The sequence below is a fragment of the Notolepis coatsorum genome (assembly GCF_963971535.1).
Source record: "Notolepis coatsorum genome assembly, chromosome: 3".
NCBI lineage: Eukaryota > Metazoa > Chordata > Actinopteri > Aulopiformes > Paralepididae > Notolepis > Notolepis coatsorum.
Genome location: NC_140167.1, coordinates 160,462,589 through 160,486,365, shown reverse-complemented (window position 1 = coordinate 160,486,365; position 23,777 = coordinate 160,462,589). Strand labels below are relative to the sequence as shown.

Genomic DNA, 23,777 nt, shown 5'->3' with positions numbered 1-23,777 from the left:
GGAGCAGCCAGAGCGGATACGGAGCCACGGAGAACTCCTGGAGGAAGAAGGGACGCCTCTGGAAGGGGAACACCGACAAACAGCAGAGTTCAGGGACGCTGCCCAGGAGCTGGAGACAGGTGAGGGAGACTGACCCCCCAGGACCTGCTTATCATCAGACACTCAACCCGCTGACATGCAGCGCTGGCATGAGACTCTGTCTCATCTGTCTGTATACATACCTGCATATAATCTTTTTACATAGATAGATACTATATTATCTATATCTGTACATATCGTATCCCTTACCTACTCTTACTACACTGCTGGCCAGTACGATTTACTACCATAGTGTCTTTTATACCTGTATCACTGTACATATTAATACTATATCTATATCTGTACATATCCCTTATCTACTCTTACTAGTTACGCTGCTGGCCAGTATGACTTACTATCATAGTGTCTTTAAACCTGTATCACTGTACATATTATACTACAACTCTGTACATACATCTGATTAGCACAGTAGTACTAATTGATATATTTTGTACACAGTTTAATCACCTGTATATTGTCACTATTGCACTTTACTGTTACATTTGCACTCTGGCTGGATGCCAAACCCCTTTGTTGTACTGTACCTGTGCTGCATGATGACAATACATTTAATCGAATCTAATATAATATAATTGGAATAGTTTTTAAACTTGTGAGGAAAAACGAAAGGCTGATATTATTGGAGGATCAGCTGGTTGGTCTGTATAATCACAGCACAGCAGCTGATTGGTCTGTGTAATCACAGCACAGCAGCGTTCTACAGCGGGCAGAAAGCATTTCAACTATTTTAATCTTTTGGGGTTGTAATAAGACAGTAGGATCAAAATGAACAGCATGACTGAACCGAAAAGTAGCCTACATACCTACATGAGTTCCTCATCACAATTACATAAGCTATTTTCCCAAAATGTTGGCATGTTCCTTTAATGCGTATTGTCAGTCAAAACAGTCTGTTACCATTGTAATAATTACATTACCTCCACTCTGTCTGCAGCAGGTCTCTCCACTCATGGAACAGCATGTCTGTATCAATAGTCTATAATCGCTACGCAAAGTGGGCAACGTGTTGGTGGCACAATTTGGAAATGCACAAACATGAACCGCTGTTTTTATCTTTTAGATAACGCTAGCCTACGCTAGCTGTTTTTATCTTTTGGATAACGCTAAGCTAGCTGTTTTTATCTTAGATAACGCTAAGCTAGCTGTTTTTATCTTTTAGATAACGCTAAGTTAGCTGTTTTTATCTTTTGGATAACGCTAAGCTAGCTGTTTTTATCTTAGATAACACTAAGCTAGCTGTTTTTATCTTTTAGATAACACTAAGCTAGCTGTATTTATCGTTTAGATAACGCTAAGTTAGCTGTTTTTATCTTTCGGATAACGCTAAGCTAGCTGTTTTTATCTTTCGGATAACACTAAACTAATAACAAACTGTTCACAGTAACGTTACGTTTACTATCCATGCTCTACCAACACTGAACTCTCCACTCACAAGTACACATGAGCACATACAGACACACACACACACACAACACACACAGCTAAAACTATCACTTTACAAATGTCACTTTATAAAAATAGAAAGACACTTTAGAGGAAGGAGGTACTAATAGTATAGTTTAGACACATTAAGAGTTAAAAAATTGTAAATTGTATATAGTATAGTAGTGTATATAGGAATCAGTTTCTCAGGAACTCAGCATGTATTTTTTTTACCATGCATATCTTGTGTCTTACCTATTTTATTTTTTCTGTTTCTTTTTTTCTATGCCCATTTTATTGTATTTTGCACAATCAATGCGGGCAAGACCACCCGCATTTCACTGTATGCCCTGGTATGTATGTGACAAATAAACCTCTTGATTCTTGATTCTACATCTTCCAACTTCCAGCAACAACTCACGCCTCGTGGGATTTCAGAGCGAGATTTCTGTTTCATTGGCACAAACAGGCACTTTTGGTGGATGTATTTGTTGGTAACCAAATGAAGAAATAAAAATCGAGCAACCCTCAAAAACCACTTGAGTTCAGTTGAAACGGCAAGTACTCAAGTAATCACGCCCATCCCTAATATATTGATCTATTTATTTTACAGACCAAACACACACGCTCCAACTCTCTGGTGGACTACTCTGATCCTCAGAGGTAAATATACACATCATTTTTTTTTGTCTTCTTTTTTTATTTAACCACATAAAAAAGCATCGAGACAAAATCTAATTTACAATGCTGACCTGGCCAAGAAAGCAGCAACGTTTACACAATGGTAAACACAACAAAAACATATAAAACACAGAGAACAACACAACAAAAATCAATCAAACCAAGGTAAGTTACTGTTGAATGCCCACGCTCGCTCTTAGGTCAGATCGATAACTTCATAACTCATTGGTCTGCCTATCTACACCTCAAACAGCGTCCTGTGAAGTGGTTGACACGCAGAACCAACCGAGTCTACAAAATGTTGTTGTTACCACTGACCGACAAGAGACAGCGAATGCACCGTTCCGACCCCCGTCAGTCATCGACCTTAGGTCGAGTGATTGAAGTTGCGGAATCTTTTATTTTATTTGCACTGGGACGGGCTCTCTTTATTCAGAGGAGGTCCATTTCCCTAATCCGCTACACGTATTTATCACTGTATGGATTTACTTGATAATCCCATTATACAGAATCCACCTTTAGTCCTTAATGCATAATCATAAGTCTCCTTTTACTCCGTAGGGATAAAGCCTATAGTTATAGTTATATCCCCATTATAGCTAGGGATAAAGCCACTTACACATATTATCACTATATGGCATTACTTGATAAAACCAGGTTTATCAGAATCCACCTTTAGTCCTTAATGCATACTCATAAGTCTCCTTTTACTCCGTAGGGATAAAGCCTATTATTATATTTTACATCATTAATCAAAAATGCATGGGGTGAAGTTACAAGACAAAACACATTTCATGCTTACCCGGTCGTCTGGTCAGAAGAAAGGATACAAATCATATTTATAAAGAGGTAATTTTAATTAGAAAAAGCTAGTTACAAAAAGATACTGAAGTGGAAAGCACCCAATTCAGTTTAAAATAAGCACAGAACAAAACATCTCATCATGGACGGCTTGTGCCCAGTGTCGAGCACCATTCTTCTCATCTCTCAAAAAAGTCTCTAAGCACCATTCTTCTTCTCTCTCCAGCTCAGTGTAAAATCTGGCTCTTGAAAGGGCAACCGTCCCTTTTATATCCATCTTACAATATTTCCGATTGGTCTAAACACAGTGAAGTCACAGGCTGTCATTTTTGTTTAGCAAACCAGAGTACCATACGTAATTCGTATGAGCTCCTCCTTCTTGGTACTAACGTTACTTCTCGTTACCTAGTGGTTTTTTAAGTAACAGAAAGTCCCTTATTCCTTCAGAACAGACAACGGCTTTGTCTATGGTGACCACGTGATATCGTACCATGTACGAGGCCTCTCCAGTATCTCTTAAGGATCCCTCCAGACAAACAGTTTTTACACATTATTCTGTTAGTATTATTCTCTACTGACACTCAATTTATAAGCATGCCATTTTGAAAACTTTTACTGTACACATCAAACATTTAATTGTTATATAGTTTCTTTTTTAAGATCTCCCTCTATAGATTCAAGACTTCAACCAGCAACCCTTCCCGTCTGAAAGGGTTAACCTCTTACAGCTCTCTCTCTCCTTTGCTGGGGCCCACATTCCTCAGGGTGCCTCCCTTCTGCATGTGGTCTGTGAAGAACAGACCCTTCTTATGGAGATTTTAAAGGCTCAGTTCCATTTGTTTTTAAAGTAGAGCCCTCATAGAGTTATTTTTCCAGAGTTCAGTTTATACTGGTCACATAGGAACGACTCAGGATGTCATTGTCCAAAAGTGTCGCTTGTTGATCTGTGGCACTTCACACATACGATACTGGTATAGGGTTCAATTCCCTGTTCTACCTAATACCATACAACTATTCGGTCTCTCTCTCTTTGTCTATGTCTCTTTCCTTCTCTCCATCTCTGTCTGTCTCTGTCTATATCTCTGTGTGTGTGTGCGTGTGTGTGTGTCTCTCTCTCACACTATGTCTCTTTCTTTGTGTGTGTGTGCGTGTGTGTGTGTCTCTCTCTCACACTATGTCTCTCTCCTTGTGTGTGTGTGCGTGTGTGTGTGTCTCTCTCTCACACTATGTCTCTCTCTCTCTCCCCTCTCCCCTCTGCTGAGGCCCACATTCCCCAGGTTGCCTCCCGTTTCACAGACACCAGGCACCTTTTCTGCAGATATTAAAGGCTCATTTCCATTTTTTATAAGTAGAGCCAGCATAAAGCTATCCTCCAGAGTTCAGTTTAAAGATTATACTGGTCACATAGGAACGACTCAGGATGTCATTGTCCAAGAGTGTCACTTGTTCTGTGACACTTTACACCCCCTCTGTCATCCTGGTCGGTCATTTTCCATTGTCTTAATAGCATCTGTACTGGGGGACGAGATGGCGATTGTGGGGTCACGTGGCTGTGACTCTCCACACCCCCTCTGCCATCTTGGTACCTTGTTACCCTGGTAGCCGGCGGGAAGACTTGCATCTGTTGTTCCCTGGCTGGACGGCTCGACAGGATAGGAGTCACGTTGTTCCTTGGTATCCGGCGGGAAGACTTGCATCTGTTGTTCCCGGCCGATGCACCCAGGCTGTTGTCGTCTTCGTCATCTTGGTCATCTTGGTCATCTTGGTCATCTTGGGGTCACCCCCTCTGACCTCTTGGTTTTCTCCCATAGTTTGAGGTAGGTTGATTTGTCACTTCTCGGGCGACCCCCACGGGTTCCCGAGAATTGTAGCAGCAGTCCTCTATTGAAGTGTGGTTGGCCTGGTCGTGTGACCCTGTCCGTAGGCCTCGCAGGACATCACAGATACAGTCCACAGAGGACTCATTTCTTTTCTCTCTTTCAGGTCCATTCAGGGCTCTCGTCGCCCTGTAACCTGGGTCCAGGCCGATGTCTCTCTGTCCGGTCTGGGAGGTCTAGGAGGTCTGGGAGGTCTGGGAGGTCTAGATGAGGACCTTGAGGATGCTCTGGAGCTTGACCTATCGTGTGACCCTGTCCGTAGGCCTCGCAGGACATCACAGATACAGTCCACAGAGGACTCATTTCTTTTCTCTCTTTCAGGTCCATTCAGGGCTCTCGTCGCCCTGTAACCTGGGACCAGGCCGATGTCTCTCTGTCCGGTCTGGGAGGTCTAGGAGGTCTGGGAGGTCTGGGAGGTCTGGGAGGTCTGGGAGGTCTGGGAGGTCTGGGAGGTCTGGGAGATCTAGATGAGGACCCTGAGGATGCTCTGTAGCTTGACCTATCCCGGTCTTCCTCCATTTCCGATTTCTGACCTGAGTCAGTATATTCCTTCTTGCCTTTCGCTGCGTCGTCCGCTAACTCCGGGGGACCCCCCCCCCTGTCTAAGAATGCGGCACTGGTTCAGGTTTTGTCCCTTTACCAGCGCACCTTTACCAGCGCACATTGTTCACAGGCCTTTCGGACTGTTATCGCTCTTTGTTTGGCTTTAAGTATGAGAATGTTGTTAGTTCTCAGGTATACCAACATCCTCCTACTTCCGGCATGTCCAAGGTTATCATATACCTGTCTGATCATGTGAGTAGCCTCGTCCTGTTAGCAATGGCTAGTTAGCCTGCTATTCGCTCCTATTCGCAATGGCTATTTCAGCCTGCTCGCAATGGCTATTTCAGCCTGCTATTCGCAATGGCTATTTCAGCCTGCTATTCGCAATGGCTATTTCAGCCTGCTATTCGCAATGGCTATTTCAGCCTGCTATTCACAAAGTAGAGTTTTTTCTACTTAAGTTCTGACTTTAAGTAAGCATTTAGTTACTTTAGTCATGAGTAAACCTTTTTACCGTATTTCACAAAAATATACTTTAATTGTGATTGTTTCTTTAAGTAGAACCTTCTACGTTTTTGACTGTAAGAAAACATTACGTAACTTTTTAGTCATGAGTAACCGCTACTTCAAGTCGTTACTTATCAACCCTCTCTTGTTCCTGATAGATTTTTTACCAATATACTTTTGGCTGTCTGCTGCGCTCTGCAGACCATCTACGTCACCAGTGTTCCAGATCTCGAACATTAGGAAGAGTCTTGGTTGGAGAGGTTCTGCCGATAAGACCAATCTTGAGTAAGGTTGACTCAAATCTGTAACTAATTCTACTCCAGAGACACCTGACAGCAGTTATTTCAGTTAATATTCTTTCGGCTGTTGATACCTATTTAATTAGTATACAGCCCAACTCACGAATGTTCTAAGCCCCAGAACCTCCAATCCGTTTTGACAGACCTATAAACCAGTGACTCGGCCGCCCAAGCACCACAGCGTCCTGTATGCTGAAGCTTCCGAGTCCCCACAAATCTGATAGGCCCGTCGGATATAGAGACCCTGATGCTCGCTCTGTCCCCCCGCGTCAAGGTGCTAAGCTTGATGAGAGTTTGCAGAGTCTCAATTTTTATCCATAGGCGCTGGTGAGTGTACATCTCACGCAGCTGATATGGTTGGTACAGGTGCTAACCTACCAGATGGTAGCTGTCAGGAAATCCCCTTTGCATGAAATAGATTACAAATTCTTTCGTCCTCTCTACTCTGGTTTAGAGAAAAGACGGACATCTTTACAGTATTTGTGTTGAGAAAGCATTTTGACTTGGTCATACAGCATGCATTCCGTCCGTAACTGGTCTCGGGACCATGCTGCGCATTTGGCTGCAAGACGGTTACCACCTGGTACACCGATGAATAGCTTTTCAAGCAGTAAGCCTGATCTTTGCCTAGGCGTTCCACGTATGACTGATTCTGCTGCAACAGTGAGAGACAAGCTCCCGTCTCGCACCTGTGGGATTAGTTTCTCCACCATATTTTCCCCTGGATCTTGACCGGGGATTCTTACTTCCATTTCCATCATTTGGGCCATTGAAGCCCCTTCGGGGACCTCCAGTCCTTTGAGGTGTCTCAAAATGCGAGCGGCCTCCGGGTCATCATAGAGAGGTGACCCATGGAAAATCTGAGCACACTTATGGATATAAGCAGCCTGGGTCTCCCCTCGAAGCATTTCTGGGGCCAGTTTTTTGAGCACTTGGGTTTTGCTTAACAATTCTTGTGCTTTGTTGCTTTCTCCATATTGGGTGCTGTCACGCAGACTCCTGCCTGTATGTGAACTCTTTCCTCTCGGTCGGTAAATGTCTCCGGGAGATTGGGCTAGTATGGAGTGGGGGCTCACTTCCGGTCGGTGTTCCTCTGTGCTGTGTCTCAGGGCTCGGATTGGGCTTATGGACGGGGCCTCGTTCAACCAGTTTCTTTCTCTCCTGGCTATTTCAGCCATGGCCCTGTCTAGCTTGTACACCTGTTCACGTAGTATGTCATAGCCTGCATGTAAGTGTGCATGCTTGTATGGTTCTGTTACCCCAGGGTGAGACAACACTTTTTCTGCCACGGGTGACCGGGCTAAGGCCTGAGCCGTTCCCCATCTCACGGGATATGCTGGCATAATATCCCCTGTTTTCTTTCCTTCCAAGTCTCCTTCACTCTCTTCGGAGACGTCCTCCAATCCTGAGCTCCAGGTCAAGCCCGAGGGTGACTGAAAGGTGGTGCCTTTCAGAGTAGGCCCCTTGCCTATAGGTCTCAGTTTGACCGGTTTCGCTCTCTTGTTTCGAGGTCTAGGAGGTTCGCCCCTCGGGTACCGAACTCTCTCCCTAGATCTTGATCGAGATGAAGACTTGGAGGATGCTCTGGAGCTTGACCTATCCCGGTCTCCCTCCATTCCTGAGTCCTGATTTAGATCAGTATACTCCTGTTCGCTACTTGCTGGGTCGTCCCCTGAGTCCGGGGGACGGCCTAGAAGTCTATGGATACTCCTGGCCTGAGATCGCGCAGGTTCCGCCTTTTCAGGTTCGAACGGTACTGTCGGTCTCCTGGGTGTGGATGATCTCCCTCTCTCCGCTGCTCGGGAGGAGTTCTGGGAGTTGGACCTTTCTTTCCTGGGTACGGGTCCCGATCCCTTAGGGTTCGGAGGGGGAGTGAGAGGTACCAATGCAGGCTCATCGTCCTCGTCTTCCTCACCCTCCCCGGCTCTATCCACGGCCAGGGTTATTGACTCATGGTCCCTAGGTTCCATCATGAGACGGATCTCCGTGTGCCCTGCACTCCTTAGGCTTGAGATCGCGCTGATTACGGCTTTCCCCAACCATATGCCTCTTTGGCCATATCCTCGAGACCTGCCCCACATCAGGTTTATGGCTAGTCGGTAGGGCATGTCCTTAGTACCGTGGCCAGCATAGATTTCCCTTTTCTGCAGTAGTTCCTTTATACGGGACACCAGTCTGTCCCAGTTTATGTGTGAGGACTCTATCTCCTTGTATTGGTCTTGACTTAGTGTCACATGGACAATTTTCTCCGCGTGAAACACCTCATAATCACACTCTGTGATTACTGCCTTGCCTGGTTTCAGGGGCTTTTTGGTCCTTTTTTCCATTACCTGTTTCCTCAGGTTTCGGTAGTAAGAGCCTCCTGCCGTTACCATGCTTGTTTCCCATCTACCATAGTTCGTCAATGACGGTCCAGTGAAGGTGAGGATTGACCATGGTGTATCAGAGTTATCGGTCCAGACTGGGTGGTTAGTGACTGTTATGTTTGGTGATTGTCTGTGAGACCTTGTAGATGTCACTCTCACCCCTGAGTGTTCACCACGGGGAGATATATAGGTTGCTCTCGCTTGCCTCACTTCCTCGTGACCACGTGGTCCTGGGCTTATGCACTGCAGGGAGTGATCTCGCTCCTGCAGCTCCTTCAGCTCCTCCTCAAACTCCTCCTTCTCCAGACGAGACTGCAGCAGCTCCTGTTTGGTGCTTCGCAGTTCGTCTCTGGTGGTGTGGAACTGCTCCATCCAGTGGGCACTCTCGTCCCTGCAGTCCTCTAGCTGCTGCTGCAGGGAGCGCACCGAGGTGTTCACACGCTGCCGCTCTGCCTCGATACCTGCCTGAGACTGGGACACCTGCTCCATGCTGCTCCTCAGCCTCTCCATGTCGGTGCTGTACTGCTCCCTGAGGGTCTCGGATCTCCCGGTCGTGCGTGGCCACCTCGTCCTTCAGCGCCCCCTTCAGGGCCGTGAGCTCCCGCTCCCGCTGCCTCAGCGTCTCCTGGAGCTGGAGGTTGTCATCCAGTTAGCATTCAGTTCACTCCTGGCTTGTCAGCCCATGTTCCAGTGAACACGCCGTTTTAGCTAGCGTCACGTAGCCTCGGGCTAGGTAGCCATCCAGGGAACATTCAGTGAACGGTCGTTTTGACTTCGCTTCACATCCAGTCTCCCCTCCTTACAAACAGTGTCTTTGGGCTAGGGAGCCCTCGCCATTCTGTGAACGGCCGTTTTGGCTTCGCTTCACATCCAGTCTCCCCTCCTTACAAACAGTGTCTTTGGGCTAGGGAGCCCTCGCCTTTCTGTGAACGGCCGTTTTGGCTTCGCTTCACATCCAGTCTCCCCTCCTTACAAACAGTGTCTTTGGGCTAGGGAGCCCTCGCCTTTCTGTGAACGGCCGTTTTGGCTTCGCTTCACATCCAGTCTCCCCTCCTTACAAACAGTGTCTTTGGGCTAGGGAGCCCTCGCCTTTCTGTGAACGGCCGTTTTGGCTTCGCTTCACATCCAGTCTCCCCTCCTTACAAACAGTGTCTTTGGGCTAGGGAGCCCTCGCCTTTCTGTGAACGGCCGTTTTGGCTTCGCTTCACATCCAGTCTCCCCTCCTTACAAACAGTGTCTTTGGGCTAGGGAGCCCTCGCCTTTCTGTGAACGGCCGTTTTGGCTTCGCTTCACATCCAGTCTCCCCTCCTTACAAACAGTGTCTTTGGGCTAGGGAGCCCTCGCCTTGGGTAGGGCCAGTTCGCTTCCTGTGGGCAAAGCACGAAATTATGCTGCACTTGTAACTCCCCCCAGAGCTCTATAAACATTATGTTACCCTTTAGTTGTGAGTAAACGTTGCTTTAATCACCAAGATAGAGCTTTCTATTCATTTGTGATATCCCCGAGTAGAGCCTTCCACTCGAGTCGCCAGTAGAGCTTTCTACTTTAATTTTAGCCAAATCTGTGATTTAATTTTACTCCAGAGGCTTTTGACAGTAGTCCTGTCTTCTTCGGCCATTTAGCACCTATTTTGGTTAGTATAAATGCCCACCCAGGGACGCCATGTTGAATGCCCACGCTCGCTCTTAGGTCAGATCGATAACTTCATAACTCATTGGTCTGCCTATCTACACCTCAAACAGCGTCCTGTGAAGTGGTTGACACGCAGAACCAACCGAGTCTACAAAATGTTGTTGTTACCACTGACCGACAAGAGACAGCGAATGCACCGTTCCGACCCCCGTCAGTCATCGACCTTAGGTCGAGTGATTGAAGTTGCGGAATCTTTTATTTTATTTGCACTGGGACGGGCTCTCTTTATTCAGAGGAGGTCCATTTCCCTAATCCGTTACACGTATTTATCACTGTATGGATTTACTTGATAATCCCATTATACAGAATCCACCTTTAGTCCTTAATGCATAATCATAAGTCTCCTTTTACTCCGTAGGGATAAAGCCTATAGTTATAGTTATATCCCCATTATAGCTAGGGATAAAGCCACTTACACATATTATCACTATATGGCATTACTTGATAAAACCAGGTTTATCAGAATCCACCTTTAGTCCTTAATGCATAATCATAAGTCTCCTTTTACTCCGTAGGGATAAAGCCTATTATTATATTTTACATCATTAATCAAAAATGCATGGGGTGAAGTTACAAGACAAAACACATTTCATGCTTACCCGGTCGTCTGGTCAGAAGAAAGGATACAAATCATATTTATAAAGAGGTAATTTTAATTAGAAAAAGCTAGTTACAAAAAGATACTGAAGTGGAAAGCACCCAATTCAGTTTAAAATAAGCACAGAACAAAACATCTCATCATGGACGGCTTGTGCCCAGTGTCGAGCACCATTCTTCTCATCTCTCAAAAAAGTCTCTAAGCACCATTCTTCTTCTCTCTCCAGCTCAGTGTAAAATCTGGCTCTTGAAAGGGCAACCGTCCCTTTTATATCCATCTTACAATATTTCCGATTGGTCTAAACACAGTGAAGTCACAGGCTGTCATTTTTGTTTAGCAAACCAGAGTACCATACGTAATTCGTATGAGCTCCTCCTTCTTGGTACTAACGTTACTTCTCGTTACCTAGTGGTTTTTTAAGTAACAGAAAGTCCCTTATTCCTTCAGAACAGACAACGGCTTTGTCTATGGTGACCACGTGATATCGTACCATGTACGAGGCCTCTCCAGTATCTCTTAAGGATCCCTCCAGACAAACAGTTTTTACACATTATTCTGTTAGTATTATTCTCTACTGACACTCAATTTATAAGCATGCCATTTTGAAAACTTTTACTGTACACATCAAACATTTAATTGTTATATAGTTTCTTTTTTAAGATCTCCCTCTATAGATTCAAGACTTCAACCAGCAACCCTTCCCGTCTGAAAGGGTTAACCTCTTACAGCTCTCTCTCTCCTTTGCTGGGGCCCACATTCCTCAGGGTGCCTCCCTTCTGCATGTGGTCTGTGAAGAACAGACCCTTCTTATGGAGATTTTAAAGGCTCAGTTCCATTTGTTTTTAAAGTAGAGCCCTCATAGAGTTATTTTTCCAGAGTTCAGTTTATACTGGTCACATAGGAACGACTCATTATCCAAAAGTGTCGCTTGTTGATCTGTGGCACTTCACACATACGATACTGGTATAGGGTTCAATTCCCTGTTCTACCTAATACCATACAACTATTCGGTCTCTCTCTCTTTGTCTATGTCTCTTTCCTTCTCTCCATCTCTGTCTGTCTCTGTCTATATCTCTGTGTGTGTGTGCGTGTGTGTGTGTCTCTCTCTCACACTATGTCTCTTTCTTTGTGTGTGTGTGCGTGTGTGTGTGTCTCTCTCTCACACTATGTCTCTCTCCTTGTGTGTGTGTGCGTGTGTGTGTCTCTCTCTCACACTATGTCTCTCTCTCTCTCCCCTCTCCCCTCTGCTGAGGCCCACATTCCCCAGGTTGCCTCCCGTTTCACAGACACCAGGCACCTTTTCTGCAGATATTAAAGGCTCATTTCCATTTTTTATAAGTAGAGCCAGCATAAAGCTATCCTCCAGAGTTCAGTTTAAAGATTATACTGGTCACATAGGAACGACTCAGGATGTCATTGTCCAAGAGTGTCACTTGTTCTGTGACACTTTACAGTTACTTATTACTACATGAACAGCTGGTGGTAAGGACCTCAGATAAAATCCATTTAGAACTGGCTAAAGGAACAAGTGCCATCAGTTTGAGGCTTGACTGAAGGTCATTCCAAGACCAAGGACCAAAATAAAAAAGACTCATTTTTCCAGCCTCAGTCCGCACAGCAGGTACCTGGGACCGCATCCAAGCACTGGATCTGAGGTTGTAAGAGTCGGAAACTGGTAAAAATCTGGCACATATAGTGGTAATTTGCCTAAAATGGCTTTATACAATAAAATAAACCAGTGCTGCATCCTGCACATAGTAAGTGAGGACCATCCAGTTAGGATATACAGTGTGCAATGATGAGTCCTATAGGGTGCGTTTGATATATATCTCAGTGCACACTGCAGCATGGTAGAGTGGGTCATGTTTGGCCAAAACAGTGGGACAGGCAAATCTATAGACATTGTCACCGTAGTCAAGCTCGGAATAAGCCCGAGACCAACCTTTTACAAGAATAAATTGAAAAACAACCTTTAAGTCTGTAAACATCAGGTTTAATATCACAGATCACATAAAACAGAAACGGATGCACAGACAGAACAGACCTACTCTGCCTGATGCACAGTGAGCCTTCAACCTCACAAGACCAGCTGTTCATTACATCTATTTTTCCTTTGCACAGGACCACTATTGTATTGCGGAAGCAAGACAATGAAACGTATGGGTTTGAAATTCAGGTAAAGACACATTTCATCACATTTTCATGGACATTACAAACTGAATCTCATATTGGTATTTTTTTCTGTTTCACCTGTCAGTCTTTGAATTGATTCTGTCTGTAGTTTCTTTCTTTTGCTAACTGGTTTGTGAATTGAATTGAAAACCTTTATTTATCCCTGAGGGGAGATTCAGATGTCCTTTACAGCATAACAGCAATTTAAAAACAGTAACAGGGGGGGGGATAAGTCTGTGGCTAAACCAGCGATGCGGGAAGGGGGGGGGTGCTGAGGGTGATGCAGCACCCCCACCTGTTGGCAGGGAGTTGTAACTGCAAGGTAAAAATGTTGACAAATCAATACAAAAAAAATCTTTTTTGAGTTAGGATTTTACTGTAGGCAGTCTAAAACATGGTTGTTTTTTAAATGGTTGAAATCCACCCTCTGTTTTTTTCTATTTTTTTTGTTTTCTGTGTATCTGATTCTGACCTGATGCACAAACGCAGCGCATGACGTGGATTGGGCGCGAAGGATCACGGTTGAGGTTGAACAGAGAGAGAGAGAGAGAGAGAGATCCAGTTACTCGTTATGGTTTCTGTGTGTTCACTTCATTCTGTCACAAAAGTTTTGTTTGTAAATGTGTAAATTGTCACTCTGTTATACGATCCTGTGTGCGAAAGTTCAAGTGCCTTGTTGCTACCCGGCTGCATCTAAATCCACAATACATCGTCTTCTGATTAGGAAAAAAACTGCTGCATTTCGTGTGTGAACAGTCCACATGTTGGTATTCAAGTTTGCTGTCTGTTGTAGTGTAAAATGTTCTAAAACTGGTGTAAAATGTTGATCTTTCAAATGAATGAAAATCGCGAATTATGCGCATGCGCATATGACGTTATTATATGACTTATCTCCGCACCCCCAACTCTGACTGACTTCCCGCGTCCCTGGGCTAAACGTGGACCGCATTGCGGTCAGCTCATCATGGAGGGGGTGGCAGGGGTTCTCAAGGATAGCATACAGCTTCCTCCTCGTCCTCCCCTCTGCCACCACTTCCAGACTGTCCAGGTCCGCTCACACCACAGAGCTTGCTTTTTTTTTTACCAGTTTGTTTATTTTGTCTGTGTTGGTGTTGCCCCCCAGCATACCACAGCGAAGAAGAGGGCACCAGCAACCACAGACTGGTAGAACATCTGCAGCAGTTTGCTGCAGATATTAAAATACCTGAGCCCTCTCAGGAAGAACAGTCTGCTCTGTCCCTTCCTGTAGAGGGCCTCGGTGTTGTCTGTCCAGTCCAGTTTGTTGTTCATGAGAACACCCATGAATTTGTAGTTCTCCACCATTTCCACATCCACCCCCTGGATGATGATGGGAGTTGGGGGCTTCCTCCTGCTCCGCAGATGGTCCACCACCATCTCCTTCGTCTTGCTGATGTTGAGCTGTAGGTGGTTTTCATTGCTCCACTCTGTGAAGCTCTCCACCACAGCTCTGTACTCCTCCTCGTTGTCGTTGGTGATGTATCCAACGATGGAGGAGTCATCAGAAAACGTTTGTAGATGGCAGTTCCCGGAGCTGAAGCTGAAGTGTCAGTAGTATTAGTTGAGGGTGTAGTGGACTATTTGGAGTACAGCCTTCTTTTGGCTGGTTTTTAATATCAGCCTAATTACCATTAAACTACGTAGGATGACAGACTGACAGTATATCCCTCTTCCCCTCAGAAGTACATCTACTTCCTCTAAGTAACCCTTGTTTCCTCTACGTAGATAAAACGACTCTCTTCTTGTTTTGTCGTCAGACCTACGGCCTGCAGCCCAGCAGCAGCAGCCTGGCGCTGGAGATGTGTACGTTTGTGTGCAGCGTGAGAGAGGACAGCGCTGCAGAGAGCGCAGGGCTGACCTCAGGTGAGCCTCCTGCTGCTGCTCCTCCTCTTCCTCCTGCTCCTCCTCTTCCTGCTGCTCCTGCTCATCTTCCTCCCCCTGCTCCTCCTGCTGCTCCTCCTGCTCCTCTTCCTGCTCCTCCTGCTCCTTCTCTTCTCTTCCTCCTCCTCCTGCTCCTCCTCCTCCTGCTCCTCCTCCTCCTGCTTCTCCTGCTCCTCCTCCTCTCCTCCTGCTCCCCCTCCCCCTGCTCCTCCTCTTCCTCCTCTTCCTCCCCCCTCCTCCTCCATCTGCACCTGCTCCTCCTCCTCCTTCCTGAGCAGGACCCACCACTGAGGAAGTCTCACATCTCACACATGATACTGACACCGTCCGAGTCTCTACAGATGACCTACACACACCTCTTATAGACACACACACACACACACACACACACACACACACACACACACACACACACACACACACACACACACACACACACACACACACACACACACACACACACACACACACACACACACACACACACACACACATACACACACACTAAATGCAATGCCAGCTGAACCGTAATGCTAATTCTTCCCTTTTGTTTGCTCTCTCTCTGCACTAGGCGATGTTATCATTACCATCAATGGGGTCAGCATCGAGGGCTCCTCCCACCAACACGCTGTGAACCTGATCAGACAATCTACCAACCAACTGAAGTGAGTAGCTGTGACAACTATGATCCATGATCCATCTACACCTAAGAAACACCATGCTACATGATCCATCTACACCTACTGTACACCTAAGAAACACCATGCTCCATGATCCATCTACACCTAAGAAGACCATGCTCCATCTACAACTACTGTACACCTAAGAAAACCATGATCCATGATCCATCTACACCTACATCTACACCTACTGTACACCATGCTCCATGATCCATCTACACCTACTGTACACCTAAGAAGACCATGATCCATCTACACCTACATCTACACCTAAGAAGACCATGATCCATCTACACCTACATCTACACCTAAGAAGACCATGCTCCATCTACACCTACATCTACACCTAAGAAGACCATGCTCCATCTACAACTACTGTACACCTAAGAAAACCATGATCCATGATCCATCTACACCTACATCTACACCTAAGAAACACCATGCTCCATGATCCATCTACACCTACTGTACACCTAAGAAGACCATGATCCATGATCCATCTACACCTAAGAAGACCATGATCCATGATCCATCTACACCTACTGTACACCTAAGAAGACCATGCTCCATGATCCATCTACACCTACTGTACACCTAAGAAGACCATGATCCATCTACACCTACTGTACACCTAAGAAGACCATGATCCATGATCCATCTACACCTACATCTACACCTAAGAAGACCATGATCCATCTACATCTACACCCGCAGGAAGATGTTTTGAGTAGGGGGTGCCTTGCCTATAAAGCAATCCTGAGAACACTGCACACCTGGGACACCTCCTCTCTGAGATGAGCGTCTTCCTACCGTCTCTTCCACAGTAGGCTAATACTGTTTCTTTGTCTGTTTGCTACCCCAGGATGGAGACGGTCTGTGGCACTATTGTGAAGAGGATTGAGCTTGAGAAGAAGATGAACTTCCTTAAGGTCAGAATCAGAATCAGAAAGGTCTTTATTTGCCAAGTAGTTTTCACATACACGGAATTTGCTTTGGACGTTATCGGTGCGACATTAGCGGACAGACATTAACAGACGGATACAATAAAGAGGTGGAGTAAAATAAAATGAAATATGAGCCAAGTTAAGCACAATAGAATAATATTATTCTATATTATAGGATTATAGGATTATTCTAAATATAGGCCAGGGCCCTCATTCATCAATTTGTGCGTAGAACATGTTCTATTTCCACATGTAAGCACGGAATGTAGAACTAGTGTACGCACAGGGAAGTCGGGATTCATCACACGTGCGTACGCAGGCTCTATGCTCCTCCGTGTTGATGAATCCCACCTTGGCTCTGCGTCGAGGCTCGTGCACACTTTCACGTATTTGCATACCAGAAACGCCCCGATTAACCATATACGGTAATGGAATACACCCATGAAATGTGGAAAAATGGACTAAGCCGAGGGAAGCTTGTCATGAGACAGGCTGACTGACAGACGTGTACACTTACGGTGATGTCGGATATGATATCTATTAACCATTGCTGCCTGGGCAGCGCAAACACTAATAAATACCGCGCTGGAATATGACTGCCTTTTCCCGTGTTGTTTGATTAATACCCAGGGATTAAAGTTCTCCTCAATTTTATTCCAAATCGCGATGGATCTCCCGTCAATTTTCTACCTGCTGCATATGATTTCTAGAGGCATACTACAATCTATTTTGATGTCAGTATTGGGTAGCCTATATAAACAATAATACGAGAGGATATACAAGAACAATGAATCTCACTGCATGTATGATGTAGCCTGCCTTTCAATACATGAACTTGAATTCCATCATGTTTGTGTGCAGGACTCACAAGGCTGTTGTCACAATGGGTGGTACCGGTACGCAGTAATAATAACAGTCCACACAATATCACGATCCATGCCATAGCCTATGTTCTATTAGGACATGATCTGTGACGACAAATGTTCTAGAATGTTTGAAGATATCATACTCTGACAGCATGCCTATGATCAACAAAAACGCGAACTTGAATCCCATCATATACATAGTCTGTCCACTATCTGGTGTCATTGCAATGCGTTTTCTATTCTTTCTTATACAGTAAAAAGGGGGAAGAACACTATATTCATATGACTTGTATTCTGCTTACAGCTTCGAAATTCCACTTGTTTCGTTTAACGTAAAGCCTTTTAAATATAATCAAAACGTTCCCGTGTTTCTGCGGTCTGCGCAAAATAATAACGAGTTGAGCTTTATGATTTATGATGAATTGAAAATGGGGGACCCTGATGTAAACAAGACGAAAGTTGGTCTGCATCCCCAATTAACAATTGTATATACTGAGCTGTACTGTACTGTACCCATTCTGCAATCTGTTAATAAACTTTTCAATCAATCAATCAATCAAGCTACGCGGAGCGCAGTCAGTCAGTAGCCTACACCCCGTATATTCCGATAACGCTATATAAACCATGCTGCATTCATTCTGAGAGAAAGATCTATTATTCCAAATGCTATTTATAGGGTTTTGACCATAATTACACTACTGTTGCTATTTTACAATGAACTATAATGAACTACGGTTCGTACAGAACATGCCAGTGTTATTATGCACAGAAGCTCATTTCCTTGTTGTAATAATATATTCTACCACTGGGCGCCAGGTACGCCTGGGCCCTCATTCATCAACGTGTTCTACGCACAGATCTGTGCTTACCCTGTGCGTACGATCATTTCTAAGCAAAGAGTGGGATTCATCAATTTCGATTTGAACTTGACTCCGTGCTTACATCTACGCACAGTTCAGACCTGGCGTACCTAGCGCCCAGTGGTAGAATATATTATTACAACAAGGAAATGAGCTTCTGTGCATAATAACACTGGCATGTTCTGTACGAACCGTAGTTCATTATAGTTCATTGTAAAATAGCAACAGTAGTGTAATTATGGTCAAAACCCTATAAATAGCATTTGGAATAATAGATCTTTCTCTCAGAATGAATGCAGCATGGTTTATATAGCGTTATCGGAATATACGGGGTGTAGGCTACTGACTGACTGCGCTCCGCGTAGCTTGATTGATTGATTGATTGATTGAAAAGTTTATTAACAGATTGCAGAATGGGTACAGTACAGCTCAGTATATACAATTGTTAATTGGGGATGCAGACCAACTTTCGTCTTGTTTACATCAGGGTCCCCCATTTTCAATTCATCATAAATCATAAAGCTCAACTCGTTATTATTTTGCGCACAGACCGCCGAAACACGGGAACGTTTTGATTATAATTAAAAGGCTTTACGTTAAACGAAACAAGTGGAATTTCGAAGCTGTAAGCAGAATAAGTCATATGAATATAGTGTTCTTCCCCCTTTTTACTGTATAAGAAAGAATAGAAAACGCATTGCAATGACACCATGCAGATAGTGGACAGACTATATGATGGGATTCAAGTTCGCGTTTTTGTTGCTCATAGGCATGCTGTCAGAGTATATCTTAATCAAACATTCTAGAACATTTGTCGTCACAGATCATGTCCTAATAGAACATAGGCTATGGCATGGATCGTGATATTGTGTGGACTGTTATTATTACTGTACACCGGTACCACCCATTGTGACAACAGCCTTGTGAGTCCCGCACACAAACATGATGGAATTCAAGTTCATGTATTGAAAGGCAGCTGGCTACATCATACATGCAGTGAGATTCATTGTTCTTGTATATGCTCTCGTATTATTGTTTATGTAGGCTACCCAATACTGACATCAAAATAGATTGTAGTATGCCTTTAGAAATCATATGCAGCAGGTAGAAAATTGACGGGAGATCCATCGCGATTTGGAATAGAATTGAGGAGAACTTTAATCCCGGTATTAATCAAACAACACAGGGAAAAGGCAGTCATATTCCAGCGCGGTCTTTATTAGCCGACAACAAAATAGATGCCTCTAAAAATCATATAGCCAATCGAACACAACTAATAAAGGCATTCATATTACAGCACGGTTATAATGACACACAACCAACGCCAAACAGTGGTCAACGAACGGTCTTTATTAGTATTTTGAGCTGTCCAGGCAGAATTGCAGCAATGGTCTTAGGGAGCCGTTGATATCTGACATCACCGTTTACAAATCCGCCTTTTATTTATCCCATAATACGCGATAGTGTCTTCTTGGTTCGACAGCAGTGAATTCTCTGTGGAGTTTCTCAGGGTTCCGCTCGGGTCAGTCCATTATTTCACATCCCATGGGGGGTGTTTCCTCACTTTCATGACCATATATGGATAATCATGCACGAGCATTGACGGTAGAACAAAGTGGTATTCATCAACACGGAGGAGCATAGAGCCTGCGTACGCAGTGTGTGATGAATCCCGTGTGTGATGAATCCCGATTTCCCTGTGCGTACACTAGTTCTACATTCCGTGCTTACGTGTGGAAATAGAAATGTTCTACGCGGCATGGTCATGCTGGACCTACAAAAGGCCTTCGACACTGTCAATCACACCATTCTGATTGACAAGCTAAAAGCAATTGGTTTTGATAGTCTATCAGTGAGCTGGATGCAATCCTACCTGGAGGGGAGAGAGCAGATGGTGGAGGTAAACGGTACCCTACCCCCCCCCCCTCACAGTAAACTGTGGTGTTCCACAAGGAAGCATACTAGGTCCGCTACTGTTCCTAATTTATGCAAATGACATGTCGTCAGCTTGTGACTGCAACTTGTTCCTGTTTGCGGACGACTCAGCCCTGCTGGTCTCTGACAAGAACAAGTTACAGGTTGAAAAAACCCTCAGCTCAGAACTAGGCAAAATCTGCATATGGCTCGCTGATAACAAACTATCATTACACATGGGCAAAACAGAGTCCATTCTCTTCGGTTCAAATAACAAACTCAGCAAGACCGACGGCTTCTCAGTTACAGTGGGTGACAATATTGTCACAAGGAAAGAAGATATTACCTACCTGGGTTCCATCCTAGAGGCAAATCTTTCCTGTGACAAAATGGCATCCAATGTAATAAAAAAAGTCAACCAACGAACTCGTTTCTTGTACCGGATCTCCTCACTGGTAAACAAGAATACCCTGAAGACTCTAGCAGGAGCACTCATTCAAGGGTACTACGACTATGCTTGCACCTCATGGTACCAAAGCACCTCAAAGGCGCTAAAAACAAAATTACAAACATCTCAAAACAAACTGGTCAGACTACTGCTTGACCTTACTCCTAGAACCCACCTCACCCCTGCCCACTTTGACAACCTAGGATGGCTTAGAGTAGACGACAGAGTACAGCAACTTGCAATGGGCCTGGTCTACAAGATACACTACACGACCAAGGTACCCATGTACATGACAAAATACTTCCCAAAGGTCAGTGAATACCACGATCACAACACCAGAGGGAGCTCCACAAATCATGTTAAACCCAGATTCGGCTCAAACAAGGGACTAAACACGTTTCGCAATTATGCCACATCAATGTGGAACGCCCTACCCAAAGCTGTAAAGGAATGTGAATCACTACCCACTTTCAAAAACACTCTCAAAAAACACCTAAGGGAGACTGCAACTCGAAACTGGCCCCTGTAAATGTCCGAACACAACCCCCTCCAATGTACAGTAAATTACCAAGTATGGTCTTGTCAATAATCCAATGTACAGTGTTGTTTGTACAGTTGTACAGTGTCCCCCACCCACCCCTCCTACCCAACCCCCCCCCCCCCCCCACTCCTACCCAACCCCCCCCCCCCACTCCTACCCAACCCCCCCCCCCACCCACCCAACCACCTCCAATGTACAGTCCCCACCCACCCCTCCTACCCAACCCCCCCCCCCCCACTCCTACCCAACCCCCCCCCCTACCCAACCCCCCCCCCCCCCACCCAACCACCTCCAATGTACAGTCCCCCCCCACCCCCACCTACCCAATCCAATGTACAGTTTCTACGCCTAATGTAACTGAGGGGTACAATTCCCTGACTGTATTACTAGATATGATACTTACTACCACTACCTTTGTACTTAATATTCGGCCACCCAGTACACGGCATAAATATATTATGATGAACACTGTCACGTAGATGAAACGGATCCAACACAAATGTACGAATTAGAAATAGGTCTTTATTTCTACACAGCGATGGTGTGTAGAGCAAGCACTTAATCAAATCAATCACATTTATGAATGGAATTAGTATGCACTTTTATGGCAAGAGTATTCGTCGGTATATCAATAGAGAATGTCCAATCTCTGAAGGCGCAGGTGGTACATATACGACCTGGAATAGTTTAAGGAATAACAGCAATGATACTTTAATGATTATATACTGGACACACTAGGGGGGGTTAATCCGGTCGCTTGTAAGCCGACAGGAGTAGGAGGGGGGGGGGGGTAGAATCCGGCTGCCTCATCCGGCCAAGGGTATCCCAGGTGAACCCACTGTAGTGCCGTTCAATGCGCCGGCGATCCTTGGACCACAGATGAAAGCAGGTGGACTCTTTGTGGGCCGGCTCTCTCCGGTCCACGGGGGAGAGACGTGAAGCGACCTCGTCTTGCAGAGCGTCTCCTCACCTTGCGTCCTCTCCAGGGGGGGGGTTTCCAACACACGGCAGTGTCGGGGGTCTTTATCCATGGAATAATCAAAGTATACAAAGCATAATCCGTGCCTGGGAAGGCGGGCTGTCGTCGGTAGAATAATCCGGTATACAGGTCCACTCGCTCGTCGGCTCTGGGGCTCCTCGGGTGCAGCTTCACGTGGGGTCAACCACCCTGGATAAGCAGCCAGTTCTCTGCCCGAAACGATGGGGTACTGACTACGGTAGTATTCTCACCGCACGAAGCACTATATATTAACAGACTATTATTAGCTTAATAGACTACGTCCAACTCGACGATATAGTGCCAAATATGACTATTCAAATATTAATATACACGATGTCTCAATACCGATGGTAGGCGAACTTGGCCTTACTCCCACACGTGGCGTCGCGGGGAGGCTTTACGTCTGTGACTCTATTGGAGGGTAAGAAACTGGACTGAAAAGGAAGTCCTACTTTAGTAGCGCAGTATATATACGCACTATGAACAAATAGTCCCATTAGTGGTGCGGTAGTCAGATTCCTACGCGGAACTAGGACTTGTTCGTACATGTGGAGCGGTACGTTTGAACTGGGTCTGAGGGGTATGGCAGCCTGGCACCAAGGTCTCGACCAATAGTAGAATGGAGACTATTATGGGATGTTCAGTAGGCTAGAATGGATATTCAATGCATATTGTACAAGGAATATACAAGGGATATCAGGGAATATTAGAGAATATACAAATACAATTAAATATATATATATAAATAAATATATATATTCGGTTTAATCTGGCCCTTCACAACAGCCACCCCCTGATTGGTCCCAGACCTAATCAGTTAAACAGAGACAGATTAATCGCGTTGTCTATTTACACATAAGGGTTTGCTGTAGGGGTCAGTCAACTTCACAAAGTCATAGGGTTATAGGGTCATGGTCATCATCGATTGTGTCTGGGAGTCGGGGCAGTTCTATGAGCCTCGCCACGGGACGGGTGTAAGTGCGACCCTGGACGAGCACTTCAGCTGCTCGGACCTTGCCGTCGGCACCGGTGATCACTTTGCTTACGCGGCCGGCCGGCCACATAGCTCTGGGCAGTGATTGATCAATAATCATGACGACTGTTCCTTCTGTCAAATTGTCTCTCTCCTTTACCCACTTCTGGCGGGTCTGTAGAGACGGTAGGTAGTGCAGTAGGAAACTGCTCCAAAACTTGTCGGCTAATACTTGGTTGTACCTCCACATTCGTCGGCCGTTCGCTTCTTCAGGCCGGTACATTGTCTGGGGTAATGCAGGATCTAGCCGCCCCATCAGGAGTGTGTTGGGGGTAACTGGGTCGATATCCGCCACATCACTGGAGACATATCCGAGGGGCTTCGAGTTAAGTACTCCGTGAGGTCTGTCATTAGGACTTCTTCCGCCACAGTCTGGGCCCCAAGTACTGCGTACAGGGCTGTCTTTATGGAGCGCACTTCTCGTTCCCAAGTGCCACCGAAGTGGGGTGCGTTTGGGGGGTTGAATTGGAAATCAACCTGTGCTGGAGCGAGGAGGGTCTTAAGTTCTGGGCCCATAGCTTGGAAGCTCTCTCTC

The 23,777-nt window shown here is 45.4% G+C and overlaps 1 protein-coding gene across 1 annotated transcript in view; it reads left to right on the top strand.

The window, feature by feature from the left end:
- The window catches only part of cytip (cytohesin 1 interacting protein), a gene marked incomplete at both ends in the record, with an annotated part of 42,452 nt that overhangs the window by 43 nt on the left and 18,632 nt on the right, over window positions 1-23,777 (top strand). Inside the window, 6 exons of the mRNA XM_084311414.1 lie at window positions 1-119; window positions 2,135-2,184; window positions 13,007-13,061; window positions 14,833-14,938; window positions 15,528-15,621; window positions 16,499-16,565. The exon at window positions 1-119 is cut by the window's left edge and continues 43 nt beyond it. Of these exons, the coding sequence (XP_084167540.1) occupies window positions 1-119; window positions 2,135-2,184; window positions 13,007-13,061; window positions 14,833-14,938; window positions 15,528-15,621; window positions 16,499-16,565 (491 nt within the window). The remainder of the gene's footprint in view (window positions 120-2,134; window positions 2,185-13,006; window positions 13,062-14,832; window positions 14,939-15,527; window positions 15,622-16,498; window positions 16,566-23,777) is intronic.